Below are 24640 nucleotides of genomic sequence, written 5' to 3' on the forward strand. Positions count from 1 at the left end.
TAAAATTTAAAAAAAATGGCTACAGTGAAACCATGCCTACTGTAGTACAGTAAAAAAAATTCCTATGTAAAGTTTTTACAGGGACCTGCCTTTTTAAAGCACACCTTTTCCAGAAATCTTTGCCTTGTATTCCATCACCATCACACACTTCACTTCATTGACGGTTTCCACTATGGTCACTTATAGTTTTATCATGCACCGGTTACTTCTCTAACACAGCTTCTCAATTTTGTCGCTGCCCTCCGATCCATTTAAAATGAGGCAAATACACATAGCTAACATCGCAAACAATCTTCGAGAAATTGAGAATGCTGCTATTCTAAAATTTTAAATTCATTGGCGTTTTTCCATCACTTATCACATTTCACCTGGCACGTTGTCTCCTCTCAAACTTGGTTTCTCAAGCTTTTTCGCTCCCCTCCTAGCCATTCATGTTTTTACAGACTGTCGGTCTGAATTTTCAACATAGTTATTTCGTCTTGTTATTGAATTGCTATCAAACTTAAATGTTTAGACTAAGAGGTCCGCAACCTCACCATTACCACTTGCTTCTTTTTTTTTTTGCTAGGGGCTTTACGTCGCACCGACACAGATAGGTCTTATGGCAACGATGGGATAGGAAAGGCCTAGGAGTTGGAAGCGGCAGTGGCCTTAATGAAGGTACAGCCCCAGCATTTGCCTGGTGTGAAAATGGGAAACCACGGAAAACCATCTTCAGGGCTGCCGATAGTGGGATTCGAACCTATCTCCCGGATGCAAGCTCACAGCCGCGCGCCTCTACGCGCATGACCAACTCGCCCGGTTTGTTTCGTTTCCATCTGTATCATTTATTTTATTTTCTTCTTAGTTTCAGCACACTTTCGGGATTTAATTATGTTTTATATTAACATTTTTTCACTGAATATGTCTCAGCAAGTTATTTATCGCTCCATCTAGTGATGTAAATATTGTAAATTGGTATTGTTTTTATTTCCATCACGTCTCTTGTTTTGTCTTGTTCCTTCATTACATACCTGCCAACTTTGCAAAACCAAAAATCAGGAGATTTGGATATGAAAATCAGGAAAAATCGGGAGGAATCAGGAGATACAATTGCTCAAACCCGAAATACAGGAGTACTATGGTATATTATAATACTTATTGTCTGAAAACACGACTGTTGCTATGCGATGCTACAAGGTTGAAAATTACACATCCCTAGTCCCTCACAGGAAGTATGCGAGTGAATGTTCGGTCTCTGATAATTCTTCCGAAAATAGTATGAACTCATGCTCCACATGTGTGAACCAGTCGTGCATTTACTGTAGATGCCATTACTTAGCAAGTGCATAGAATATATTGCATTACGTGCCCGCAATACAATTTTTTATAGTAATAAATTTAAATTCGCCAGAATTGTCTCCAAATAGCTCCTAAAATCTCCAGAAAATTCTGTCACTAATTTATTAAAAAACTTCAAACCTAGCGACTAGTCTCTAGAATCGACTTAGACTGATGTGAACGAACACGAACGTAGCATGTGTCGAGAGACTGACGATCAAAATACGCGTAGTGATATTCAGGTTTCAATAAACATCGCACATTCGCGCGCATTTCTCGTATTAATAAACGTCGATATTTAATTTGAAAGCGGCAATGAGCGAAAGACTTCCGCCCACTTGCGTACAATGCTGAAATGGCGGGATTTGAAAAAAAAAAAGTTTTTTAGTTCAACAAAAAATAAGCTACAATCGGGAGAAATAATAGAATAATTGGGAGGCGGGAAACAATAGAGTCTATCAATACCTTATAAAATACGACGTAATCTTCTTCGAATATACAACAGCTAAGAAGAAGCCAGCATTCAACCTACTATGCTTCTTTATTACATCATTTAGTGCACAGTGGTCTTTTATAATATACGGCGCACCGAACTTTACATAACTTCCGCTCAGTACTTCGTCAATTGGAAGAGTTATTAATTTTAATATATCTCTACTCAACTTCCCACATGGTATGTACCTTTAAAAAGACTGTACTTATGTTTACATTGTTTATGTTTTCTTCGATATTTACGCTTTAATTTACTTCAGGCTGATGATGACCTATTATTAGGTCGAAACTAGTCCCTATGTAATTTTCATTTTGTATTGAAAAGGTGGACCAATAATAATATATTATTTTACTCTATTGTAATCACAGTTCAATACGGATCTATCATTATGAAACTTATTTCTTTTAATTACTTAGCGGGAAACAATGTCGAAAATTGGGAGTCTCATGCCTAAATCGGGAAAGTTGGCAGGTATGTCATTATGTTTGTAGCTCATTTTTAGCTTGTATTATGTAGATTACTTTAACCTCCTCTTATTTCATGGAAGATGGCTCAAACGAGTCTAAACAAGTTTGAATTTTATTGCTTTATCTAATGATGGAATTATGTTTTGTATTAAATTAGGATACACTTAATTTTTCCTTTGTAAAGTGACATATCTAAACCACTGCAATCTGTAGTGTTCAAGTCTGTTCCAGCTTTTAAAACCACCAAAAAGAGGATTAAATATGCGATAGTCTCTCATTTCGTGCAGCGACTTCTGGGTATAAAGAAGTCCAGTAATAAAAACTCACTACAAAGACTGATTTCACTTCATACACAACCCCGCAGAGAAAAGGGATACGGTTTGGACAGTTTTATTTATCGTATTATGTAATATAGTATAAAAGAACTCAATGGCCAGTCATTAGTTAGTTGAGCAGTAGGCCCATCACACTAAACCTGATCACTTTCATTACTACTTTCATTTGAAATGACTAACTTTACTGTCATCCAGAGCATTTGATTCCAGTCTTTCTGAAATTGTTAAAACTAGTTTCGTTCTCGAATACAAACAGTAAGAATCTATTCTAAATGGTTTCTTTCCAAGTAGTGTAAGTGTAGCAGAAGCCACCCCTTTTCATTAAAGCCATGCTGTAAAAGGTGTGCCAACCCGTAAGTCGATCACTGGCAGATGTTTCGAACTGATGAGAATAAATAATCATGCCTCAGATCTACAAATTGGGAGGTGCAAATACCGACGACCAAGTCACAAGCTTTCTTCTGGTTTCCTCGGTTGTCGTAATCAACTTCCAAAAGAGAAGATTTAACCACTAAAGGTTGTACAAGTTTAGATATTAAATACTTTCATGCATTCAGCAGCAATCTTTCAGTAAACGGATGAGGCACACCTAACTACAAAATTACACCAGTTTACCATTTGATAAAAAAAAACAGAAAGCCGTATGTAAATCTGATGATAGGAATATAAACACACTTTCTTCACGAGATGACTGCACTTCATAAAGGAATACTGTTGTTTTTTGTGTACAAAAGCAGGGGACAGCTGAAAAGATTTTTGCCCTGAGGGTGAATATTGGAGTTTGTTGCAACTTAGAAAAGTGGTTAAGTTTCGAGACTTCCCAGCTGACCTGTTTTACCAGACTTTACTTCATAGTTGAGCAGGTAGGGCAAGGACTGCACTGTTCCAAACATTTGCCCACAGAAAGCTTGAGGGTTCATACATGCCGTAAAATTATCCTTGCCTTGACAATTTACAGTTCCTGAAGTTGTTTCAGTTTCTCTTTCCTCTACATACTTCTTCGCATAAAGTTGTGTATGTCCACCAAATAACTATCAATCTGGAATGGCAAGCATGATGCTCCCTTTCCTGCAACCAAATTTAAGAAATGGCATGAAGATCCATAACAAAATCAGGCATATCATGTTTCTGAACACCTGCAACTCCATTATTCATTCCATTACCAGTGCATTATCACAACGCAAACCTTAATAGCTGAGTGGAATATTACACTCTTCCACACTGAGATGAAGGGCACCTACGTTCACACTGGTGGAGGAGTCACGTACAGGCTAGGGACAAAGCAGCTTTCACTTTTTGTCTCTTCTAGTTAAAATACAATAAATCTGGGATTTAGGTTCGAATCTCCTTACTTCATCTGTTGAAACAGAAAACGACTATTTCTTCAAAGTTTCCACATTTTAACTTTCTTCACCACTTCTAACATAATTGCAGTAGTTTCTTAGTTATTTCTCTGCAATATCACTGTCTGGAAACATATTTTTACAAGGCAATTTGCATGATCTACAAGTGGTAAATTATGCTCCAAAATGAGTGATGTAAATAACCATTCTGCATTTTATCACACCATCACCTCCACTTTAACCACCAAAACCTAGCTTTTCATTACAACATACTGATAAAAAAAGGGCCACATTGACAAACTGTATGAAATGCAAAAAATGCACCTTTCTTGGACTCAATAATGCATGCAAACTGTTTCAAGAAAACTGAACACTTCACAATATTGTGACCGACACCCACACGAACAGAGTTCTGTATTTATAAAAAAACAGGAGACCTTATTTTAGGGATTACCCTCGTACAATTGTTACAGATCTTAATCTACTTTCTTTATACAATTCACTTTATCTCACACAGATGTGGATAGGTCTTATGGCAACGATGGGCTAGGAAAAGGCTAGGAGTGGGAAGGAAGCGAGCATGGATTTAATTAAGGTACAGTCCCAGAGTCTGCCTGGTGTGAAAATGGGAAAACAGAAAATCATGTTCAGGGCTGCCGAAAGTAGGGATCAAAGCCGCTACCTCCTGAATCTACAATGTCAATAAAAGCATGGCATTCTACAAACTTTAAAATTCAGTACTGTATTACTGAGACAACAGAACGAACGTTACCTTGTAAATAGGATCCAAAACATACATGCAGAATGAACGTTTGTTGTCATCTTCCTTCTGCTTGGCCCACTTCTTTGTCTTAGGGTTAAAGAAGTTCTCACCCCATAATCTACAACAGAATTAAATGATAGGAATGAACACAAGAAATGTACTTCCTGAATTTAGAACAAATGTCAAAGGAAGAAGATGCAGGTAAGTCATTTTCACAGCCTACACAACTTAAACCTTCCGAACATTATCCTGGCAGCCAGTCATTACCAAAAATTTACATTATTGTAACACTTTTCAATGATAGGCACAGGATCTTCACTTTCTTTAATTAAATAGGCAAACATATATGCAATTTGACTGTTAGTCAAACAAATTAATTTCAAATTGACTAGACATATTTATCAGTACATCAGTGAAAGACGATAATGACCTACCAAATAGCTTGATTGTGTTGCATGCAAGCTCTGGAAAAGCATTCTTTCTGATTATATTAAGACACATTTGCAAAATTACCAACAGGTGTTTGACAGACTTTAGTTAAAGTTTAGGAAAGGTTAATCAAGTGAGGCTCAACCTGCAGGATTCCGACAAGATCAGCAGGTCTTTTAGATTAAGGTCAAATGGTCCATCCCTACAAACAAATACAAGCCTTTGATAGAGTAAATCGTGGGAGATTGCTGTAGAATATAACTGTTATTGGACTAGATAGAAGAGTTTTTGAACAGGTGGCTAAATTTGTATAAAACAGAACTCTTGAGAATTGGAGCAGGTGAAGCATTAACGGGTCCTCAAACAATTAAGAGGGGGTCCCTCAGGGCAGCATTACTGGATCTTTATACAGTATAACCTCAACTTAGCGTAAATCCACATTCATTTGCTAGTTGTTTTAAGTCACACCGACACAGATAGGTCTTATGGCGATGATGGGATACGAAAGGCTTAGGAGATGGAAGGACGAGGCCGTGGCCGTAAGGTACAGCCCCAGCATTTGCCTGGTGTGAAAATGGGAAACCACGGGGGGAAAAAATCCACAATTAACGGAAGATAAGTCCCAAAAATTATTCAATAAGAGCAACATAATTTTATAAGTTTACTCAATTTAACGTAATTCACTTTAGAGCAGAACCCACATTCAGTGTATGGAAATATTAAAATTCTTCAGTAGAGTAGAAGTCCACTATAGCGAGAATTCGCAATAGCGAAAAAAAATTATTCGCTTATAGCGGATTGTCCTTACATTCGATTTTTTGTTAAAAGTTGCGAAAACCCCCAATACACATTAAAATCCGTGTGAAATGAATTCAGTTTGTTCAAAACATGAGTTTTCGTTGATATCCACATTACGGCTTACTTGTTTGTTATTTTCAAAATCCGATACTACGTAAAAGTGTATGTTTAATTACATCCAAGACAACCCTGGATGCAATACGACCGACACTTTTGCCTTAAAAAAGTTTAAATCAGGCTTAAAATGTACTTTGTAATATTGTATGAATGCCTTTCTAGTGCAGTACACATTTATAGATTATTTTGTCTTCACGCCAACGCCGAACATTGGCTTTAGTGATGCCGAATTTTTTCTCCAGCTGCACATTATATTTACATGTGTTGAATAACCATTAACTAACATTGGCATCACAATATCAAAGAGAACCTGTTGAAAATTTGCCAGCAACATCTATTCCTAGCATCTGTACAATACAACGATTTATCAGGAAAATAATCTTGCTGTCTATAAACCACTACTTTTACTCAGCGTCAGCAACAACCGGCTGCTACACGCACGTCAGGCTTGCCGGGTTCAGCCAGCTTCAGCAGCTAGCGATGTATAGGCCTAATCGCGGACGTTGAAGGTCAACTAACAAGTTAACTGCACCGTGGTATGGCCATTCTGCCCATTTTTCCTCCACATACCTCACAATTTCATGTAGACTTCTTTAAAGCGACCTTGTTGCAGTCCACTGAATGCATTCCTTTAGCTATCCGTATTCACGCTAACGCCGAATATTGGCTTTAGTTAGGCCTATCCCGTATTTTCTTGCGGCTGCAGAATTACTGTACAATTATGAGTGTTTAATAACCATGAACTGAAAATTGGCATAATACAGACTAGAACCCTTTGAAAACATGCCGTTAATACCTGTTCCACGTATCTGTACAATACGACAATCCATCACAAAAACATTCCTGCTGTCTATAAAACTATACATCTACCACTGTGCCCATTTCAATCACAACAGTCTTGTAGTGGGTGGTCTACCTGCAGCAATGTGTTGAGCGTGGAGATGAGGGTATAACATGCTTTCTTTATACCGGGACACCATTTCTCTGCTCGCATGTACAACCGGTTGCCACGACGAGTGATATATAATGAAGATTTTCCACCTTGTCGATACATTAGGAATAATATGTTTGTTCCCCTCACATTTTACTAAGGCAATACTTTGCATATATGCTCAATTCTACATCTCATCAAGATTATGAATGAGCTTAAAGTGCATCTATGCTTCGCAGTAATAATATGGTAAGACTTTTCCTCTACCACATCACCACTAATCATATACAAAGGTCACTAGGAAAGTTTTGCAATACGCAAAAACGTTTGGCTGGACATCCCTGTTATGGTAACGGATGAAAAGAGTGGTGAATACCGGTCTAGAAGACAGCAAGGCGTGACCTTTACACCAGTTGTTACCAAGCAGTGGGATTGAAAGAAAGTTAAGATGTCAGTGGGGTCTAAAGGTGAATATCGCGCAATTATCCGCTATAATTTTGCTCGTGGATTAACTGTTGACCAGTGCCTGGAGGAAATGACTCCTGTGTTAGGAAAGACTGTCCACTTCGGACAACAATTTTCAGCTCCTACAAAGAGTTCCAGAGGGGAAATTTCGGGGTTGAAGACGATCCTCGTTCTGGGCGACCGTCTGAATCAGAGATTGAGGAAAACATTGAATCTGTGAGGAAAATTTTGCAGCAAGAGAGGCTGTTGATATATTGGCAGGTAGAAGAGACCCTCCACATCCCTGCACCAGCTATTCATTCAATTCTACACGACCATCTCCATGTTAGAAATGTTTGTTCCCTTCGGGTGCCCCATTCGCTTTCAGAGAAACAAAGGGCACTTCGAATGAAATGGTGCCGAAAAACCTAAAACAGTTTGAACGTCAATAGCATCACTACAGGTGACAAAACTTGGCTATATTATTATGATGTAACAACAAAATCCCAAAACAAGGTGTGGCTGTTTGAAGATGAGGGTATTCCTGTGACTGCAAAAGTTAATGTCAGTGAAGAAAAGGATGATTGCAGTATTCTTCTTCTCTAAACGGGGCATCCTGACTCAGGTTGTGCTAGAAACACACAGGACAGTTACTGCAAAGTGGTACAGTGAGACTTGTCTGCCTCAGGTCATCCAGGCTCTCAGGGAGCTCCGTCCTAAGTCACGGCTCAACACTTGGCTCTTGCATCACGACAATGCTCCAGCACATCGTGCTAATGTCACAATGGATTTTCTTGCCAGATCACGGTTGACTATGCTTGATCACCCTCCATACAGTCCTGATCTTGCCCCATGCAACTTCGAACTCTTCCCAGAAGTGAAGCTGAAGGGGCGGCATTTTGCATCCGACGAGGAGCTTCTGGCAGCATGGGATCAAGAGTGTGAAAATGTAACTGAAGAAAAGTGGCAGAGCTGGTTCAGTGACTGGTTTTGACGTATGGTGTAGTGTATTGAATGTGGTGGAAATTACGTTGAAAAAGTCTTAAGCGTTCACTCGCAATGCAAAACTTTCCTAGTGCCAATCGTATGCCTATTTTCTCATCTTATCAAGACTGCGAATTTTGAATTGTATCTACGTTATTGAACACTACGAAGAAGAGTTGACTTCTTCTCATATATTCCTACAGCAAAGTGAACTAATTTGTTACATCAAATGTGTTTTCAGGAAATTTAAAAAACAATTTTTCATAGTGACAAACTTATAGATTTTTCTTTCTGCTATTTGCTTTACGTTGCACCGACAGAGATATGTCTTATGGCAACTATGGGATAGGAAAGGCCTAGGAATGGGAAGGAAGCGACTGTGGCCTTAATTAAGGTACAGCCCCAGCATTTGCCTGGTGCGAAAATGGGAAACCACGGAAAACCTCCTTCAGGGCTGCTGACAGTGGGGCTCAAACCCACTATTTCCCAATTACTGGATACTGCAGCTATCGAGCTCTGTCTTATAGGTTTTAAGACAGTCTTAAAAAAACAACTGTTTCAAATACACGAGAACCTCGTTTATCCGGATTAAGTTGGACCGGAACTGATCTGAACTATCCAAAATCCGGATAATCCAGAAAACTAAAAAATACAGAGATGTTATATAAGCCATTAACATAAGTTGTACACTAATACCGCTTTTCAATTCTACAAAAAATATAAGAACACTTTTCATACATTTATGACTGTTTTATGCACTAAAATAATCTGCGAGTTTTTTGTTTAATATTTGTATAGCGTTTGCGCGCAGCATGATCACAAAGACGTTTTACTAACAACAGTTCTGCCAGTGTGGCTTCAGTCAAGGATTTTAAATGGGCCATCAGTTTGTCCAGCTGCACTGTTGCATCTCCAGGAGTCATTGTTTCTTCTGATGGAGCGCCAATTTCATTTTCAAATTCATCATCAGTGAATTAATAGTGCGTTGTATTCAGATGAGCGTGGGTTCGAATTCTACCTCAGCCGTCCTGGGAATGGTTTTCCACGGTTGCCCATTCTCAATTCCAGGGGAAAGTCGGGACAGTAGCTTTGATTGACAGTGGCCGAATTACTTCCAATTCCTGCCCGTAACTATCCTTGGCAGAAAAGACATTCAAGAAGAGTCGACGCCGTAAAAGAAATACTGTACAAGTAAAAAGATACGTTTATTATTTTTGATCCGGATTAATGAGGGCCGGATAGACTAGGTTCTTGTTGTACTTTGTCCTACATGCGATATGGCAGAGGATGACCTTTAAATAGCTCTGAACTAGTCCCATTAAATGTTTACTTACTAAACGCAATTTAATTTGCATTAAAAAGGTGGAATAACTCGAGCCTCTTTTATTACTAATTGATTCAAACATCACCTTCGAATGCACAGAGTGGGAAAACGATACCGTACCAAGGATCACATTTTGTGGCAAAAGTTTTATTTTCTTATCCAAACTGTGTCACCTATCGTAACTTAACCGTACTATACGTATTATAATCTATCAGCATTGTCCATATTGATAGCTTGACCACACAAGTATGAAGGATGAGAGTTTTCCACCTAATCAATACTTTATTATACTAAGAATCTAATAATTTAAATTACATTAAAACATTACCGGTTTCGGCCTGTTCAACAGGTCATCGTCAGCTGTTGATGAATCTGCTTATTCAATAGAGACTGTACAGAATAAAACATCACTAAGATTAAAGAAGAATGCCACTATTCTAATAAAATGTAATGCTTAATGTCTAAATATATACATATGGTACAGTTCTTGAAGTTAAAAAAGTCTAACTTCCTGGAATCCCATGAATACCACATATTCCAAAAAAAATTATATTATGCTGCAATGTTAAAAACAGGAAACAATTCTTATGTTTGAAGAGTCACTGATATCATTATGTCAAGTTCAAATATCTTATGCTGCAGTGCCAGCATTATGTCCAACGGTTGTGCAGGGTAGATACAAAAGTACAGTAGAACCTCGATAATTCGAAACCGGTTAATTCAAAATCCCGCCTAATTCGAAGAAGCTCTCGTTCCTGGAAACATCAGATACAGTTTTGCATGTAATTTAAATTGTTTAATTCGAAGTACAATGAAGGCCCCATTACCGAAATTCAGACTTTGAATTCGAAACTGCCTTTACAGTTTAAAACAATAGTACGTTACAGAGTAATTTCAACTCGAAATTTATCCGCGTCATAATAGAACGCGTGTTCTGGAACGTGGCAGGGTGGCTTTCCGCACTTACGCTTACCTCGGTTGGCCTACAGTGCGCTTCATGATTGCTAAATTGAATGAAATCGGAATTCTTTTGTATTCAACCTCTTGAGGAACGCCGTAATATCACGCAACAGGCAGTGTGCGGAAAAAGACTCCGTGAACACTGGCGATGCCGACAGTTGACGAAAAAACATGGCTCATATAATAAATTCGTAGGCAACGAACAATATTGTCATTGCCGACGAAACTACATTGCTTTATTTTAATGCGAGCCCAAACGGTCTTATGGTTTTAAAGGAGAAAGTGCCAGCCGAAGAATTGTACAAAGGTCGGGGATGAGGGTCATTGTAGTGCGTTGCAATGCACATGGAAGCAAGAAACTTTATCCCCTCGTCATAGGAAAGTTTGATAAGCCACAATGTTTTAAGGACGCCTGGCACTTTCCATGCCAGTACAAAGCACCTAAAAATGCAAACAGTACAGAAATCCAAAAAATAATGCATTTGCACAGGGGAACCAGCATAATTTATCCTCGGCTTCGAATTGTATGATTTTATTTCTTTCGTTGCATGAGGTTATGTTTGTCAGTGATTTATCCAAGTGCATTATTTGAACATTGTAAATGCACCTTGTTGGACACATTTTGGAAATAGTTCCATGGCATTTAAAAGTTTAAGCTGTGAATCGAGGTGATTGCATGTATTAAAGGGTCTTAGAACACGTTGTGACGCGGCAAGTGTTTACATTTCTGGAGTACGAGAGAAGTGCCATGGCAAGAAATCGTACAAGGATAGAGTCACAGGAAAGTTTGATTTTTAAGGCCATCGTCTGTATAAATACAAGGCATCCAAAATGCATACAGTATAGTAATCCAATGAATAAAGGACTTGCACATGGAAGCCAGCATAGATTTCTCCTCGTCTTTGAATCGCTTTTTTTTCGTTGCGTGAGGTTATGTTTGCCAGTGAGATATCCAAGTGCATTATTTGAAAACTGTAAATGCACCTTCTCGGATACATTTTGGAAATAGATCTTTTTTCATGGCATTTGAAAGGTACAAACTGTGAGTCAAGGTTAACTGCATGCAGTAACGGACCTTAGAACATTTTGTAACGCGGCAAGAGTTGGTACTTCTGAATTGCGAATTGGCGGTTAATTCGAAATCCGATTTTTGAGTTCCAACAACTTCAAATTAACGAGGTTTTACGGTACATTGTTGGGTCGCAAATATGCAGGGAACGTTATGTTCCAGCTGTTGATTGAAAAAGCCGTTCATACGAAATAAAAGGCTTGTAGTAACATTTGTTTAAGAAAGTGTGTGATCTGCAATAATACTTTGATATTTTTATTGGGCCCCATGCGCAGGTTTACATATTTGTTCGGTGTTTTTCACACGTTTCAGTATACATATTTTATAAGCCCAAGAGAAAAAGGTTTTTATATTTGTCCTCACATGTTTTTCACACCTTTTAATACTTTCATCTCATCTTTAGAAATGGTACATATAGTTTTCACTGTACCTGCAGATACACTGCGAAAAATGTTAATACAGACACGCCAACCTTCAAAAGTGAAAAATCAGGAGAAATTTTGCAGCGAATCGCGACGTACTGCGACATATCACTGATGGCAGAACATGTACAAATTCATTATAATTCAATACATTAACAATTCTATTTGGCCTACATATATATATTTTTCATCATTTACATGTGATTACTAAATACTGGACATACCGGAACTGTAGGAACATGTGACTTCTCATCCTTCAACATGGTGATCACATTACGACTAATTGTTGTTCAACACACCAGTAACTGACTTAGCCCTCTTCAGAAACTCGAAACTAAATTTTTGCTCAAAGCACTTGCCTTGCTGAACTGACTTCAAGGTTAAAACATTTCTCCAAAGTTTCTTTAGACAGCAAGGATCTGAACTGTGTTTTTGTCTTTGTGACTCTGCTAAAAATCCTTTCACATTCTGCATTGCTATGTGGAATTGATAAAATAGCAAGCATCACCTTACAGAGTGTCATATTAAAGTACACCATCAGCTGATTTCATCTGACCTACCAATGCCCATTGAACATCAATGCTTCCTTTTGCCAGGTCTGTTTCTTCGAGCTGAAAGTTACAGAACTGGGAGTGCAGAATATCAGTTTTTTATCCAAATGTTCCGCTTCACTAGTCAAAATGTTCGGACACTTATTAATGAAAAATCTAAGGCTAGAAACGGATGCCTTACTTATAGCAGAAATATTTGCAACTTCTGCATTAATTAAAATTTCATCTTTGAATGGAAATTTGTGTACCATGTAGTCACACGATGAAGAGAAACACTTTCTAACAGACTTAAAGAATATGCACTTTTCCCCAGACTTCAAGGTGTTCAACAGTTCCTCCAAAACTGACCTCAATAAGTGGACGTGCGGCATACTTGACTGAAGAGCTACGTTTGGATTCTCAAAGATATCCATAAAACTTGAGAGAAAAAGGCAAAAAAATTTATGTAAATTTGATGAAAGGAACATGAAGAGTCGTTCTTCACGTTTCATTTCTTGTTAGTGAAACTGATGACTGGGTTTTCCTTTTAACTGAGGAGCGAGGTGAAATGTTATGACAATCCTTAACCTTTTCAGACAAACAAGACATCTGCACTTAAACTGTTCTTAGGAATTTTGTAAGTCTTCAAAGTTCACATCTGAGAACCCTTACTCACAATTTCGCTCCTGAATAATGTAACCAAAGGGTCCCACTGAAGCAAAATCCTATCCAAACACCTTCTTAGTGATAACCATCGAGTAGGCACATGCTTCAGAATTTTCCTGATCTCTGTGCTGTGTAAAGTCTGAAATTCTCTGAACTTATCTTTCCTCTTTGCACTCCTATTCAGATAAAATATATCAACTATACTATCCTCTACATTTACAGGCAAGCACGCCGCACCCTTCTCGGCAGCAAGATTAATTAGGTGACAAGAGCAGCCTACGATAATTATGTTACTATTTTCCCGCTTCAAACATCCTGCCACACCATTCTTTAATCCTACCATTACTGGAGCATTATCAGCACCAAGAGCTAGGCAGTTTTTTATTGGAATGCAGAATTCCCAAAAAGTTGAGAGCAAAAGATTGGCAATATTAGCTCCAGTAGCACCCCTTCTAAATTAGGCACAGAGAGTAGACAACTCTGAATTTTATTGAGTTTAAGCCTAAAAAATGTTACAACAATGGGACATGTTTTCAGGTCGCTTTTATTGCTACCATCAGTAGCAACAGAAAATGCATTCGACTGCAAATGTGATACAATTTTCACCTTCTCTTCCATGCACATTTCTGTAATGATAGCCACTCTTTTCGTTCTAACACCCATATCGTTTAGCGATTTCCGAATCAGGAAACATTTTACGAAACAAAGGTCCTGCATGATCGGCATAATTTACAGGCAGGGTATGTTCTACTATAAAGGACATAACGCCTCGGCATTTGTCACAGGATTTACATCTTGGTTTTTACATGAAAAGTTCACTTTCTGGTTTCTTTCTACACACTGGACACTCTCCTTATGTTTTTCCCTTTGCATATGCTTGAGTATATTGCATTTCCCGCGATGTGCAACTGAAAAAAATCACACCTACATATAGTACAGAATGTGAACGTTTACCTTTCTGGATTCACATTTTGACCAAAACAAATATTAAGGCACAACACTAGCACTTCTGCAGGTCTTGCCCCGGGTAGAACGACTATTGTGTGCTACTTCTGAGGTTAGGTTACTCCAAAGAGACTGCTTGACTCGCTTGCAAAAAGAATGGCTGTAATATAGACCAAAGAGGAGCACATGACTGGCCACCGTGACCCGTACTGCCATCCGGTATCATTATTAGAACTACTATCGACCAACCATACTCAGCCATATATCGACAGAACGAGGAAATCAGCGGGAGTTTAAAATAATACGAAAATTGCCCTGAAAATCAGGAGATCGGACCCGGCGATTGGGAGATCGGGAGGAACGATGAAAAATCGGGAGTCTCCTGCTCAAACCGGGAGACTTGGCACGTCTGTAAAAGCCCGTAGGCACCTATGATTCAATTATGTGCTATATATACATGCTAATAAACTGTATTCTTTATATCTCGATAATTCGAAATAAAATTTATCTGCTGAGGTGATTCGAGATATCCAGGTTCAACTTTATATCACACCGACACACGCAACAAAACGCATAATTTTCCTTTATTTATTAGACTGTAAAATTAACAGAAATTTTATTTTTATTCATATCTCTGAACACTTTGAGATAACATTTGTAATGTTTTTTGGCCATAACGTGAAGAGAAAATATGATAAAATGTCACCGACACAACTCCCTGAAATAAATTCAAATAAAATTATGAAGGGAGAATGAACAAAAAGCGAAGCTACCGCATACAAAACAGATCGGTATGTCACGTTATTAACATACGACTTTTGAGACAGGGAAAAGCACAGAACTGCAAGAAAACAACACGTGGCATACAACTCCAACGAAATTACGCAGAGAAAGGATGTTAATAGTGTACGAATCACACAATAAGAAACTCATTCTCTGGTCCTGAATAACGGAGTCGCTAGCGTGCGTTAGCCTCTCTTGCTTGAAGGACGATTGCCGTCCCGAATCCCCAGCTGTAAAGCACACCTGCTGCTGCAGCGAGCAGGAATAACGATACACGAAGGCGACGGACAACACACTCACGAAATAAAGCATTAAATAAACACGCTTCAAAATGAGGTTGGTAAATTACACAAGCACATAAGAATTCAGCCTTTATCCTACGATCATACTAGAGGTTATACTGGTCAAAAATAGGAAGAATTATAAATAAATCAGAAAAAGAGTTAAAAAACAAAGTTTCCGGGTAAATCGGAAGGGTTGGCAGGTATGCAGACATATAGCCAGCTAAGCTCAAATCTCGAAGCTACTTATGCTGTTCACTGAGAATAGAAGGCCGTTCCAATGGTCGTTAGAGGCAGGGGCTCACTTGCATACCTTGAAGGTATCCCTGCAAATGGCCCCAAGCATGGGAGAAGTTCATCGCGGACACCAACACCAGCGACGTAGGAATTGGTGAAGTGTTGTCACAGGGGCACAATGAACAGAAGGCAATCGCTTACCAGAGACGCCATCAATCGTTAAGACCTTTGAGCACTTCAAGTACCTATACGGGCAGCCATTCCACTTGCGCACCAACCTGACCTGGCTTCTGAGTTTCCGCAACATGGACAGGCTGCTCTCCAGAAAGCTGTGCCCTGAGAATTGTGCACACTGCCAGGTGGAGAGGCAGGCAAGCACCGTGGACGCCCGGGCTGTGAGAGCCACTGCTGTTGAAGGCTGGGATCGAAATGCCCTGAGGTGGGAGCAGCTGAAGGATGACATTGGGCATATTCTACAAAATGCTGAGTTAGACAAATGACCGGAATAGCAAGACATCACGGAACTCGTTCCAATCTTCAAGGCACACGGGCCCAATAGACACCTGTGAAGTGGTCTACCAACAACAGCAAGAAGCAGATTGCCCCACTGATAATGCCTGTAAGACTTCAGACAGTGCCCAATAGCAATACAATGGATCCACTTAAGGAATGATGTTGGCAGTAATTTCCACGTCAAGGCTGATGCAAAAGGTTATGCAACATCTGGGAGTTCAGAAGACATGAACGAAACTCTCCACCCTGCCGGACAGCACGGTGCAGAGTTTTGAGAACACCTCAAGAAAGTGATTCCGGTGCACCAGAAGAACTGGGATGAGATGGTCCAGTTCTTCCTGATGGCTTATTGAGCATCCACCCAAGAGATGATGGACACAACATGGTCTTTGGGAGGGACCTACTCCTGCCATGAAACCAGATCTTTGGATTGGTATCAGATCAGGCTGACTACGCATGGAAGTTGGTGGACCAACTCACCAACATCCATGCTACAATATACAACATTCTGACAAAACTCAGCAGGTGTAGGCAACTTAGTTTGGCAGTACTGACCTGTGCAGAGAAAAAAATTCACCAAAGCTTCAGTTGCCACGCGAGGGCCCATAATACAACATCACAAGGATCAATGATATCTACAGGATGCAGCAGCCTTCCAAAGGTAAAATAATGGTTGTCCATGTGGATTGATTGCATGGCACTGTATCGTGTAGCAGCGGTTGATTAGAATGCAGAGCCTAATCCCCTCCATTATCTTCTGCCACACTATTATAGAATCCAAGTGAATTCTACCACATCCTTCCCTTTTAACACAAGATCAGTCAAGACCCTTTAGCAGTGCTCTATACTCCTCCTTAAGCACATTTAGGGAAATGAAAAAAAAAAAAAAAAATCATTCGTGATATTCCTGTCCAATAATTAATGAAAAACAGGGTAGCCAACATCTGCTTGGGTAACTGCTGGCAGCTACCTAATATTTAAACGGACGTGGCTTTTCTTTCATGTCACACTGACACAAAGAGGGGTTATGGCGAGGATGGGATAGGAAAGGGCTAGAAGTGGGAAGGGAGAAGTCGTGGCCTTAATTAAGGCCTGGGGTGAAAATGGGAAAGCACGGAAAACTATCTTCAGGGCTCCCGACAGTGGGGTTTGAACCCACTATCCCGTGAATGCAAGCTCACAGCTGCACACCCCTAACCGCATGGCCAACTCGCTTGGTGAACGTGATTTAAACCAGAACGTAATCAGGATATCAGCATTATACTAATGCCAAACCTAGTAGTAGAGAGAAAATAATATTGTGAAAACAGTTACAGTAGAACCTCGATAATTCGAAATCGATTAATTCAAAATCCCGCCTAATTCGAAGAAACTCTCGTTCCCGGAAACATGAGAACAGTTTTGCACGTTATTTCAATTGTTTATTCGAAATACGGATAATTCGTAATTCGAAGTACAATGTCGGCCCCGTTACCGAAATTCAGACTATTAATTCGAAACTGCCTTTACATTTTAAAACAATAGTATGTTACAGAGTAATTTCAACTCGAAATTTATCCGCTCCGCGCCATAGTAGAACGCACGTTCCGGAACGTGGAGGGGTAGCTTTCCGCACTTACCCTCACTTCGGTGGGTCTACAGTGTGCTTCATGATTGCTAAGTTGAATGAAATCGGAATTATTTAGTGTTCAACCTTTTAAGGAACGCCGTAATATAACGCAACATGCAATGTGTGGGAAAACAATCTGCGAACACTGACGATGCCGACAGTTGACGAAAAAACGTGGCAATAAATTCGTAGGCACTGAACAATATTGACATTTTTTATATAAATAACAATATTGACATTGCCGGTGAAATTGCATTGCTTTAGTTTAATGCGAGCCCAAACGGCTTTATGGTTTTAAAGGAGAAATTGCCAGCCGGGAAATCGTACAGTGAGGGATGGGTGTCATAGCAGTGCGTTGCAATGCACATGGAAGCGAGATACTTTATCCCCCCGTTATAGGAAATTTCGATAAGCCACAATGTTTTAAGAGCGTCGGGCACTTTCCATGCCAGTACAAAGCATCTACAATAAAAATGCAAACAGTAAAGAAATCCAAAAAATAATGCATTTGCACAGGGTAACCGGCATAATTTATCCTCGTCTTTGAATTGTGCGATTTTTTCCTTCTTTCGTTGCGTGAGGTTATGTTTGTCAGTGATTTATCCAAGTGAATTATTTGAACATTGTAAATGCACCTTGTTGGATACATTTCGGAAATCGTTTTTTCTATTGCATTTGAAAGGTTTAAATTGTGAATCGAGGTGATTGCATGTATTAATGGGTCTTAGAATACTTCGTGACGCGGCAAGTGTTTACATTTCTGAAGTACGAGAGAAGTGCCATGGCGGGAAATCGTACAAGGATAGGGTCATAGGAAAGTTCGATTTTAAGGGCATCGGATACTTTCTGTGTAAATACAAGGCATCTAAAATGCATACAGTACAGTAATCCAATTAATAAAGCACTTGCACATGGGAGCGAGCACAGATTTCTCCTCGTCTTTGAATCGTGCTTTTTTTCTTTCTTTCGTTGGGTGAGGTTATGTTTACCAGTGAGATATCCGAGTGCATTATTTGAATACGGTACTGTAAATGCACCTTCTTGGATACATTTTGGAAATAGTTCTTTTTTCATGGCATCTGAAAGGTATAAACTGTGAATCAAGGTTAAATGCATGCAGTAACGGGCCTTAGAATATTTTGTAACGCGGCAAGGGTTGGTACTTCTGAATTGCGAATTGGCGGTTAATTCGAAATCACGTAATTTGAAGTCCGATTTTTGAGTCCCAACGACTTCGAATTAACGAGGTTTTACTGTACCTGTCTTGAGTCACACCAGGAATTGGTTCCGTTTTTTTCCTAACCGAATATGCTTCAACCAGCTTGCCTCAAAACTTACCTACTGACGTAGTCTATTTTTACATTTTTCATCGATTTAACGTTGCACTAACCCCGACAGTTTTCTTCATCGATAGATTAGGGAAGGAACCATGTAAAACCTCTTCAGGACTGCCAATAGGCCCTTCAAATCCTGAGCAAGCTTGCAGCCAACATACTCTGTGGTCTACTGTAGTCTATTCTTATGCATACTAACAAGCCCAATAAATGACAGTGCACACGTTATGAACTCTCTTGATTTTCGAAATAATAATAATAATAATAATAATAATAATAATAATAATAATAATAATAATAATAAGCATGCAACTCATTGACACAAGGAGGTATGTTTGTGTGTAACATGTCTCCCAATTCAAGTATTAATAGATTTATCAACCAACCTCTTCATCAGCTTGACAACATCAATTTTAAACTTCTCTGCATACATCTCAGCAAACTGCTTCAACGTAAAGGCCCATCCATGCAAACCAGAACCGAAGCCAACACTGCCTTTACTAGGGTCTACCTGCAATGAGAAAGTTTCCAATAAAATGCATGCACTTGTGGATAAAATCAATGCTTCAGTTGACATCTGAACGAAGCATTAAATATATGAATTTTTCCCAAGTAACTAACTTAAAAAATAAACATTTTCTGAAAGAATCAAGCTGACAGCTTCTAACAAATTGATGTAAAATGAACATATCACATTTCCTAATAAAAATAAGCTACAGACTATTGCTCAATCACAATATTCCAACCTGAAATGATGTTCCAAGATGCAGTGCAGTAGAAATATTGTTAGAGGTGGAATTGCAACAAAAAAAGATTCTTGCTGTAAATGATAGGTAACACTCCTAATCAACATACTAAATATATATATCTGTACTAAGGTGCAAAATGAGTTTAGCCATTATCTTAAAAAAAAACTTAAGAGAATTCTTGTGGTATCAAATTACAGGAAAATTCATGCTGAAAGGAGTACAATATTGGTTTCTAAAAGTAAAATGTTTAAAAAGATGAAGTAGGGGCAAAAATGATGAAAAAGTTTTACCTAATGACCCTGAGAAATCAGGAAATTTGAGATGCACTTACAGGCAAATGAGCATTTTTTTTTTTCTTTTTTTTTTTAGAGTTCATGCCATAGTAATTTGAGTGATCCAATCAAGTTTATTCCATGAGCAAACTGTAGAGGCCTAATACTCTAATTTTTATGCTTTACTTTTCGCGGCAAACTTGGCGGTAAAATTGTCGTACCGTTAACGTTTTTATCATGGGAAAGAAATGTTATTACAAGCTGGCTGGGCTGGAAGTTGTCAAGGAGAAACATGACATCCTTTTTTGACAACTTTAAAGATAACCTCTCAAATGATGACACACATCAATGTTAACGAGAGTACCGTCAACACATCCACACACAGAAGGAAATTCACCCTTCATTAGAAATCCTGTCGCTATATTAAGTGGATTATCAAGCCAACGTACTGTTAGGAAATATTACATTTACTATAACATCTACAACTTTCGTAACAGTTCAGCAAATAATTGATTTTGATGTCCCATGCATTGCTGCTACACCGTTCAGCACCATTTACTAACCAACGCAAGCATACAAGAATTTGTTCTTTTTCGGAAAAGAATTGACTTCTTTTTGTTGCACGTTTCAATAAATGATCGATCATTTCAAGAATATAGTCAGTCTGTGTTGGGGTAAGACGAAATCACTTGCGAAATTACGTCGAAGTGAGGTTATGAAAATTAATCCTGTCTTTGTACGTTCTCTTATTGGATTCTTCATCACTGTCTTCACTTGATGCTAACAAAAGCTCACGCCATAATGTGTTTATATATCACTAAACCAAATTCTACGCCGAGAAACTAGTGTGAATACTTGTTAATTAACACATGAAAAGGGAATCATCTCTTTGCAAGATTTATGAAAACTTTTCACTTCATTTCTTTGCACTTTGCATTTCTGTACCAATGGAGGAACGAACATAATAGGCCTTGAAAAGTGAAAACATTCCTAACTTTTCACTTTTCAAGCTAAATCTGAAAAGTGATGGTGGAACAAAATCTGAACTGAAAAGTGCAAAGTGAAAAGTTGCAAAGTTCGTTCATGGAATAGGTCCCAGATGTTTGGACAGCTATGTAGATTGGTCGGCAAACTCAATGCACGTTACTTCACTGCACTTAGAATGGCTTAAAATGCAAGTTGCACACTGACTTACAGCCATTCCTCCTCAAAGAGTTATACCAGAACGACATGAGAGTTTGCTCACTTAATTTCAGAACATGTGTACATAATAGTTTCATCCGAAGACACATAAGCTCTTTAGGCCTTTCAATCGTGAAATTACGCGAGTTTCGCCCCACTGTGCCAGTCCGCTCATCAGTTGGATTGCTATACCTTTCCAAGACGCTGACGGCTAGTACGCCGTTGAGACATCACTACAATAATGTAACAATTTAGTTCCCTGAAGGAAAAACTAATTTAATAACATAATTTAATTATTTCCTTTAGGGAACTTAATTTTTGACATAAAGGCCAAAAGCAGCATTTATACAAGTGGAGGCACATGCTTCCCCTAGTGCAGCGTCACTGCATTGCCCTACATAGTAGGCTTGTAGCTGGCGAAACGCTGGCAACCAAGAATGAGTTAGCTGGAAAATTTATAATTTCCAATAACGGACCATTTATATTCGTATTATAAATTTACTCATTCAGGACAAATATTTCAGATTCCCTATGGGAATCAACATCTATATCAATATCTTCAATGCCGATGAGACTGCATTTTTTTAATGCCGAGCCCAAACAGACTTAAGGTTTTAAAGGAGAGAGAAGTGCCACGGCGGAAAATCTTACAAGGATAGGGTCACAGTCCTGTGTTGCAATGTAGACGGAAGCTAGAGACTTCCTCCCGTTGTCATAGGCAAGTTCGAGAAGCCATGATGTTTTAAAGGTACTAGGTACTTTCCGTGCAAATACAAGTCTTCTTTCTCCGGGAAGCTGCTAGAAATATTCCGGCAGGAGAAATATGCAAGTAGAACGTGACTGATGCAGTGTGGAGTGTGACAGTTGCCTGGGACGGTATTCCTTCATCAACACTCACGAACTGCACATACAGTAGAACCTCGATAATTCGAAATTGGTTAATTCAAAATCCCGCCTAATTCGAAGAAGGTCTCGTTCCCGGAAACATGAGATACAGTTTTGCATGTTATTTAAATTGTTTAATTCGAAATACGGATAATTTGTAATTCGAAGTACAATGTCGGCCCCATTACTGAAATTTAGACTTTTAATTCGAAACTGCCTTCACATTTTAAAACAGTAGTATGTTACAGAGTAATTTTAACTCTAAATGTATCCGCATCATAATAGAACGCGTGTTCCGGAACGTGCAGAGGTACCGTAGCTTTCCACATTTACATTCACTTCGGTGGATCTACAGTGCGCTTCATAATTACTAAGTTGAATGAAATCGGAATTCTTTTGTATTCAAACTTTTAAGGAACGCCATAATATCACGCAACGGGAAGTGTGCGGGAAAACAGAATCCGCGAACACTGGCGACACCAACAGTTGACGAAAAAAAAAAGGTGGCTCATATAATAAATTCATAAGCACCGAACAATATTGTGATTGCCGATGAAACTGCATTGCTTTATTTTAATGCGAGCCCAAACGATAATATGGTTTTAAATGAGAAAGTTCCAGCCGGGGAATTGTACAAGTGTGAGGGATGCGGGTCATTGTATTATAGTCTGTAGTGCATTGCAATCCACTGCACATTGAAGCGAGAAACTTTATCCCCTCGTTATAGGAAAGATCGGTAAGCCACAATATTATGGGTGTCGGGCACTTTCCGTCCCAGAACAAAGCATCTAAAAATGCAAACAGTACAGAAATCCAAAAAATAATGCATTTGCACAGGGGAACCAGCATAATTTATCCTCGTCTTTGAATTGTGTGATATTTTTCTTTCGTTGCGTGAGGTTATGTTTGTAAGTGATTTACCCAAGTGCATTATTTGAACATTGTAAATGCACCTTGTTGGATACATGTTGGAAATAGTTGTTTCCCTTGGCATTTGAAAGGTTTAAACCGTGAATCGAGGTGATTGCATGTATTAATGAATCTCTGAATACTTTGTGACGCGGCAAGTGTTTACGTTTCCGAAGTACAAGAGAAGTGCCATGGCGGGAAATCGTACAAGGATAGTCATAGGGAAGTTCGATTTTAAGGACATTGGGCACTTTCTGTGTGAATACAAGGCATCTAAAATGATTACAGTATAGTATTTCAATGAATAAAGTACTTGCACATGGGAGCCAGCATAGATTTCTCGTCTTTGAATCGTGCTTTTTTTCTTTCTTTCGTTGCGTGAGGTTATGTTCGTTGCGTGAGATATCCAAGTGCATTATTTGAATACTGTAAATGCACCTTCCTGGATACATTTTGGAAATAGTTCTTTCTTCATGGCATTTGGAAAGGTATAAACTGTGAATCAAGGTTAACTGCATGCAGTAACGGGCCTTAGAATATTTTGTAATGCAACGAGGGTTGGTACTTCTGAATTGCGAATTGGCGGTCAATTCAATATCACGTAATTCGAAGTCCGATTTTTGAGTCCCAACGACATCGAATTAACGAGGTTTTACTGTATACGGAAAAGAAAGGATTCCACCTGATCAATACAATTTATTATACCTGTAGTTCTTACAGTACCGGTTTCGGCCTATTTGACCATCATCAGCTAGTCAATGTTGATGTTTTGCATGAATTACATTATATTGTCTGAAGGGAGATGCCATCTTTGATTGGCATATCCGGATTTGTCTAATGGGGCATATGCTATTATTTATCGTTTAAATTGCAGTACACGAGTGTAAATGCCCTTGAAGTTTAAATTGTGAATATAAAAACTTAACCTAAGCTTAAGAGCTAATCAGTTTTACAAACATGCAAAACAATTAAAATATACTAAAAACATATGTAAAGCACCGATTAATTTATATGTTTATGTTTTGCACATATCTTCTTTCTTGGTAGAGTCTTATTGACTATGAACGACATCAGTTGATGCTAGTGCTCGTGAACAATATAAATAATGAATCAAGAACTGCGTCAAGTGTGGTTCTGGTTCGTTAAATGAAGTAAGAGAAGAAGACAATGAAGATGAATGGGAGGAGTTACGGCAAAAGTCTGATGACAGTATAATTTTCTCCAAACATATCGCCATAGACCATGTGGAGATTACTTCAGGAGAGCAGGACCCCGCCATTATCACGTGATGCCAGAGGGAGATGCAGCTATAGCTGATGTTGAACACGACGAAGATACGCGGCAGGCGGCAATTATTCCATCAAAATATTATGTATTTGCCACTCTAGCTGTGTTGGATTCTGTCATATGCGCAAGTTATGCCGACGACGCTACAATTAAGGCAATAAGCCTGATGACGTGACGAAAATAAACTCTACCGGACCATTAAACATTTGCAAACTTTTCAGGTACTGTACAAAGTTATTTATTATTCTTCTGTGTGCCC

The 24640-nt window shown here is 38.9% G+C and overlaps 1 protein-coding gene across 1 annotated transcript in view; it reads right to left on the minus strand.

Annotated features, from left to right (window-relative positions):
• Positions 1-24640, minus strand: part of eEF2 (eukaryotic translation elongation factor 2) — a 173149-nt gene that overhangs the window by 99511 nt on the left and 48998 nt on the right. The window contains exons 5-6 of the mRNA XM_067145871.2: positions 19484-19608; positions 4731-4839 (exon numbers count right to left, since the gene is read on the minus strand). Coding sequence (XP_067001972.1) covers positions 4731-4839; positions 19484-19608 — 234 coding nt within the window. The remainder of the gene's footprint in view (positions 1-4730; positions 4840-19483; positions 19609-24640) is intronic.

The sequence above is a fragment of the Anabrus simplex genome, chromosome 4 (assembly GCF_040414725.1).
Source record: "Anabrus simplex isolate iqAnaSimp1 chromosome 4, ASM4041472v1, whole genome shotgun sequence".
Taxonomy (NCBI): Eukaryota; Metazoa; Arthropoda; class Insecta; order Orthoptera; family Tettigoniidae; genus Anabrus; species Anabrus simplex.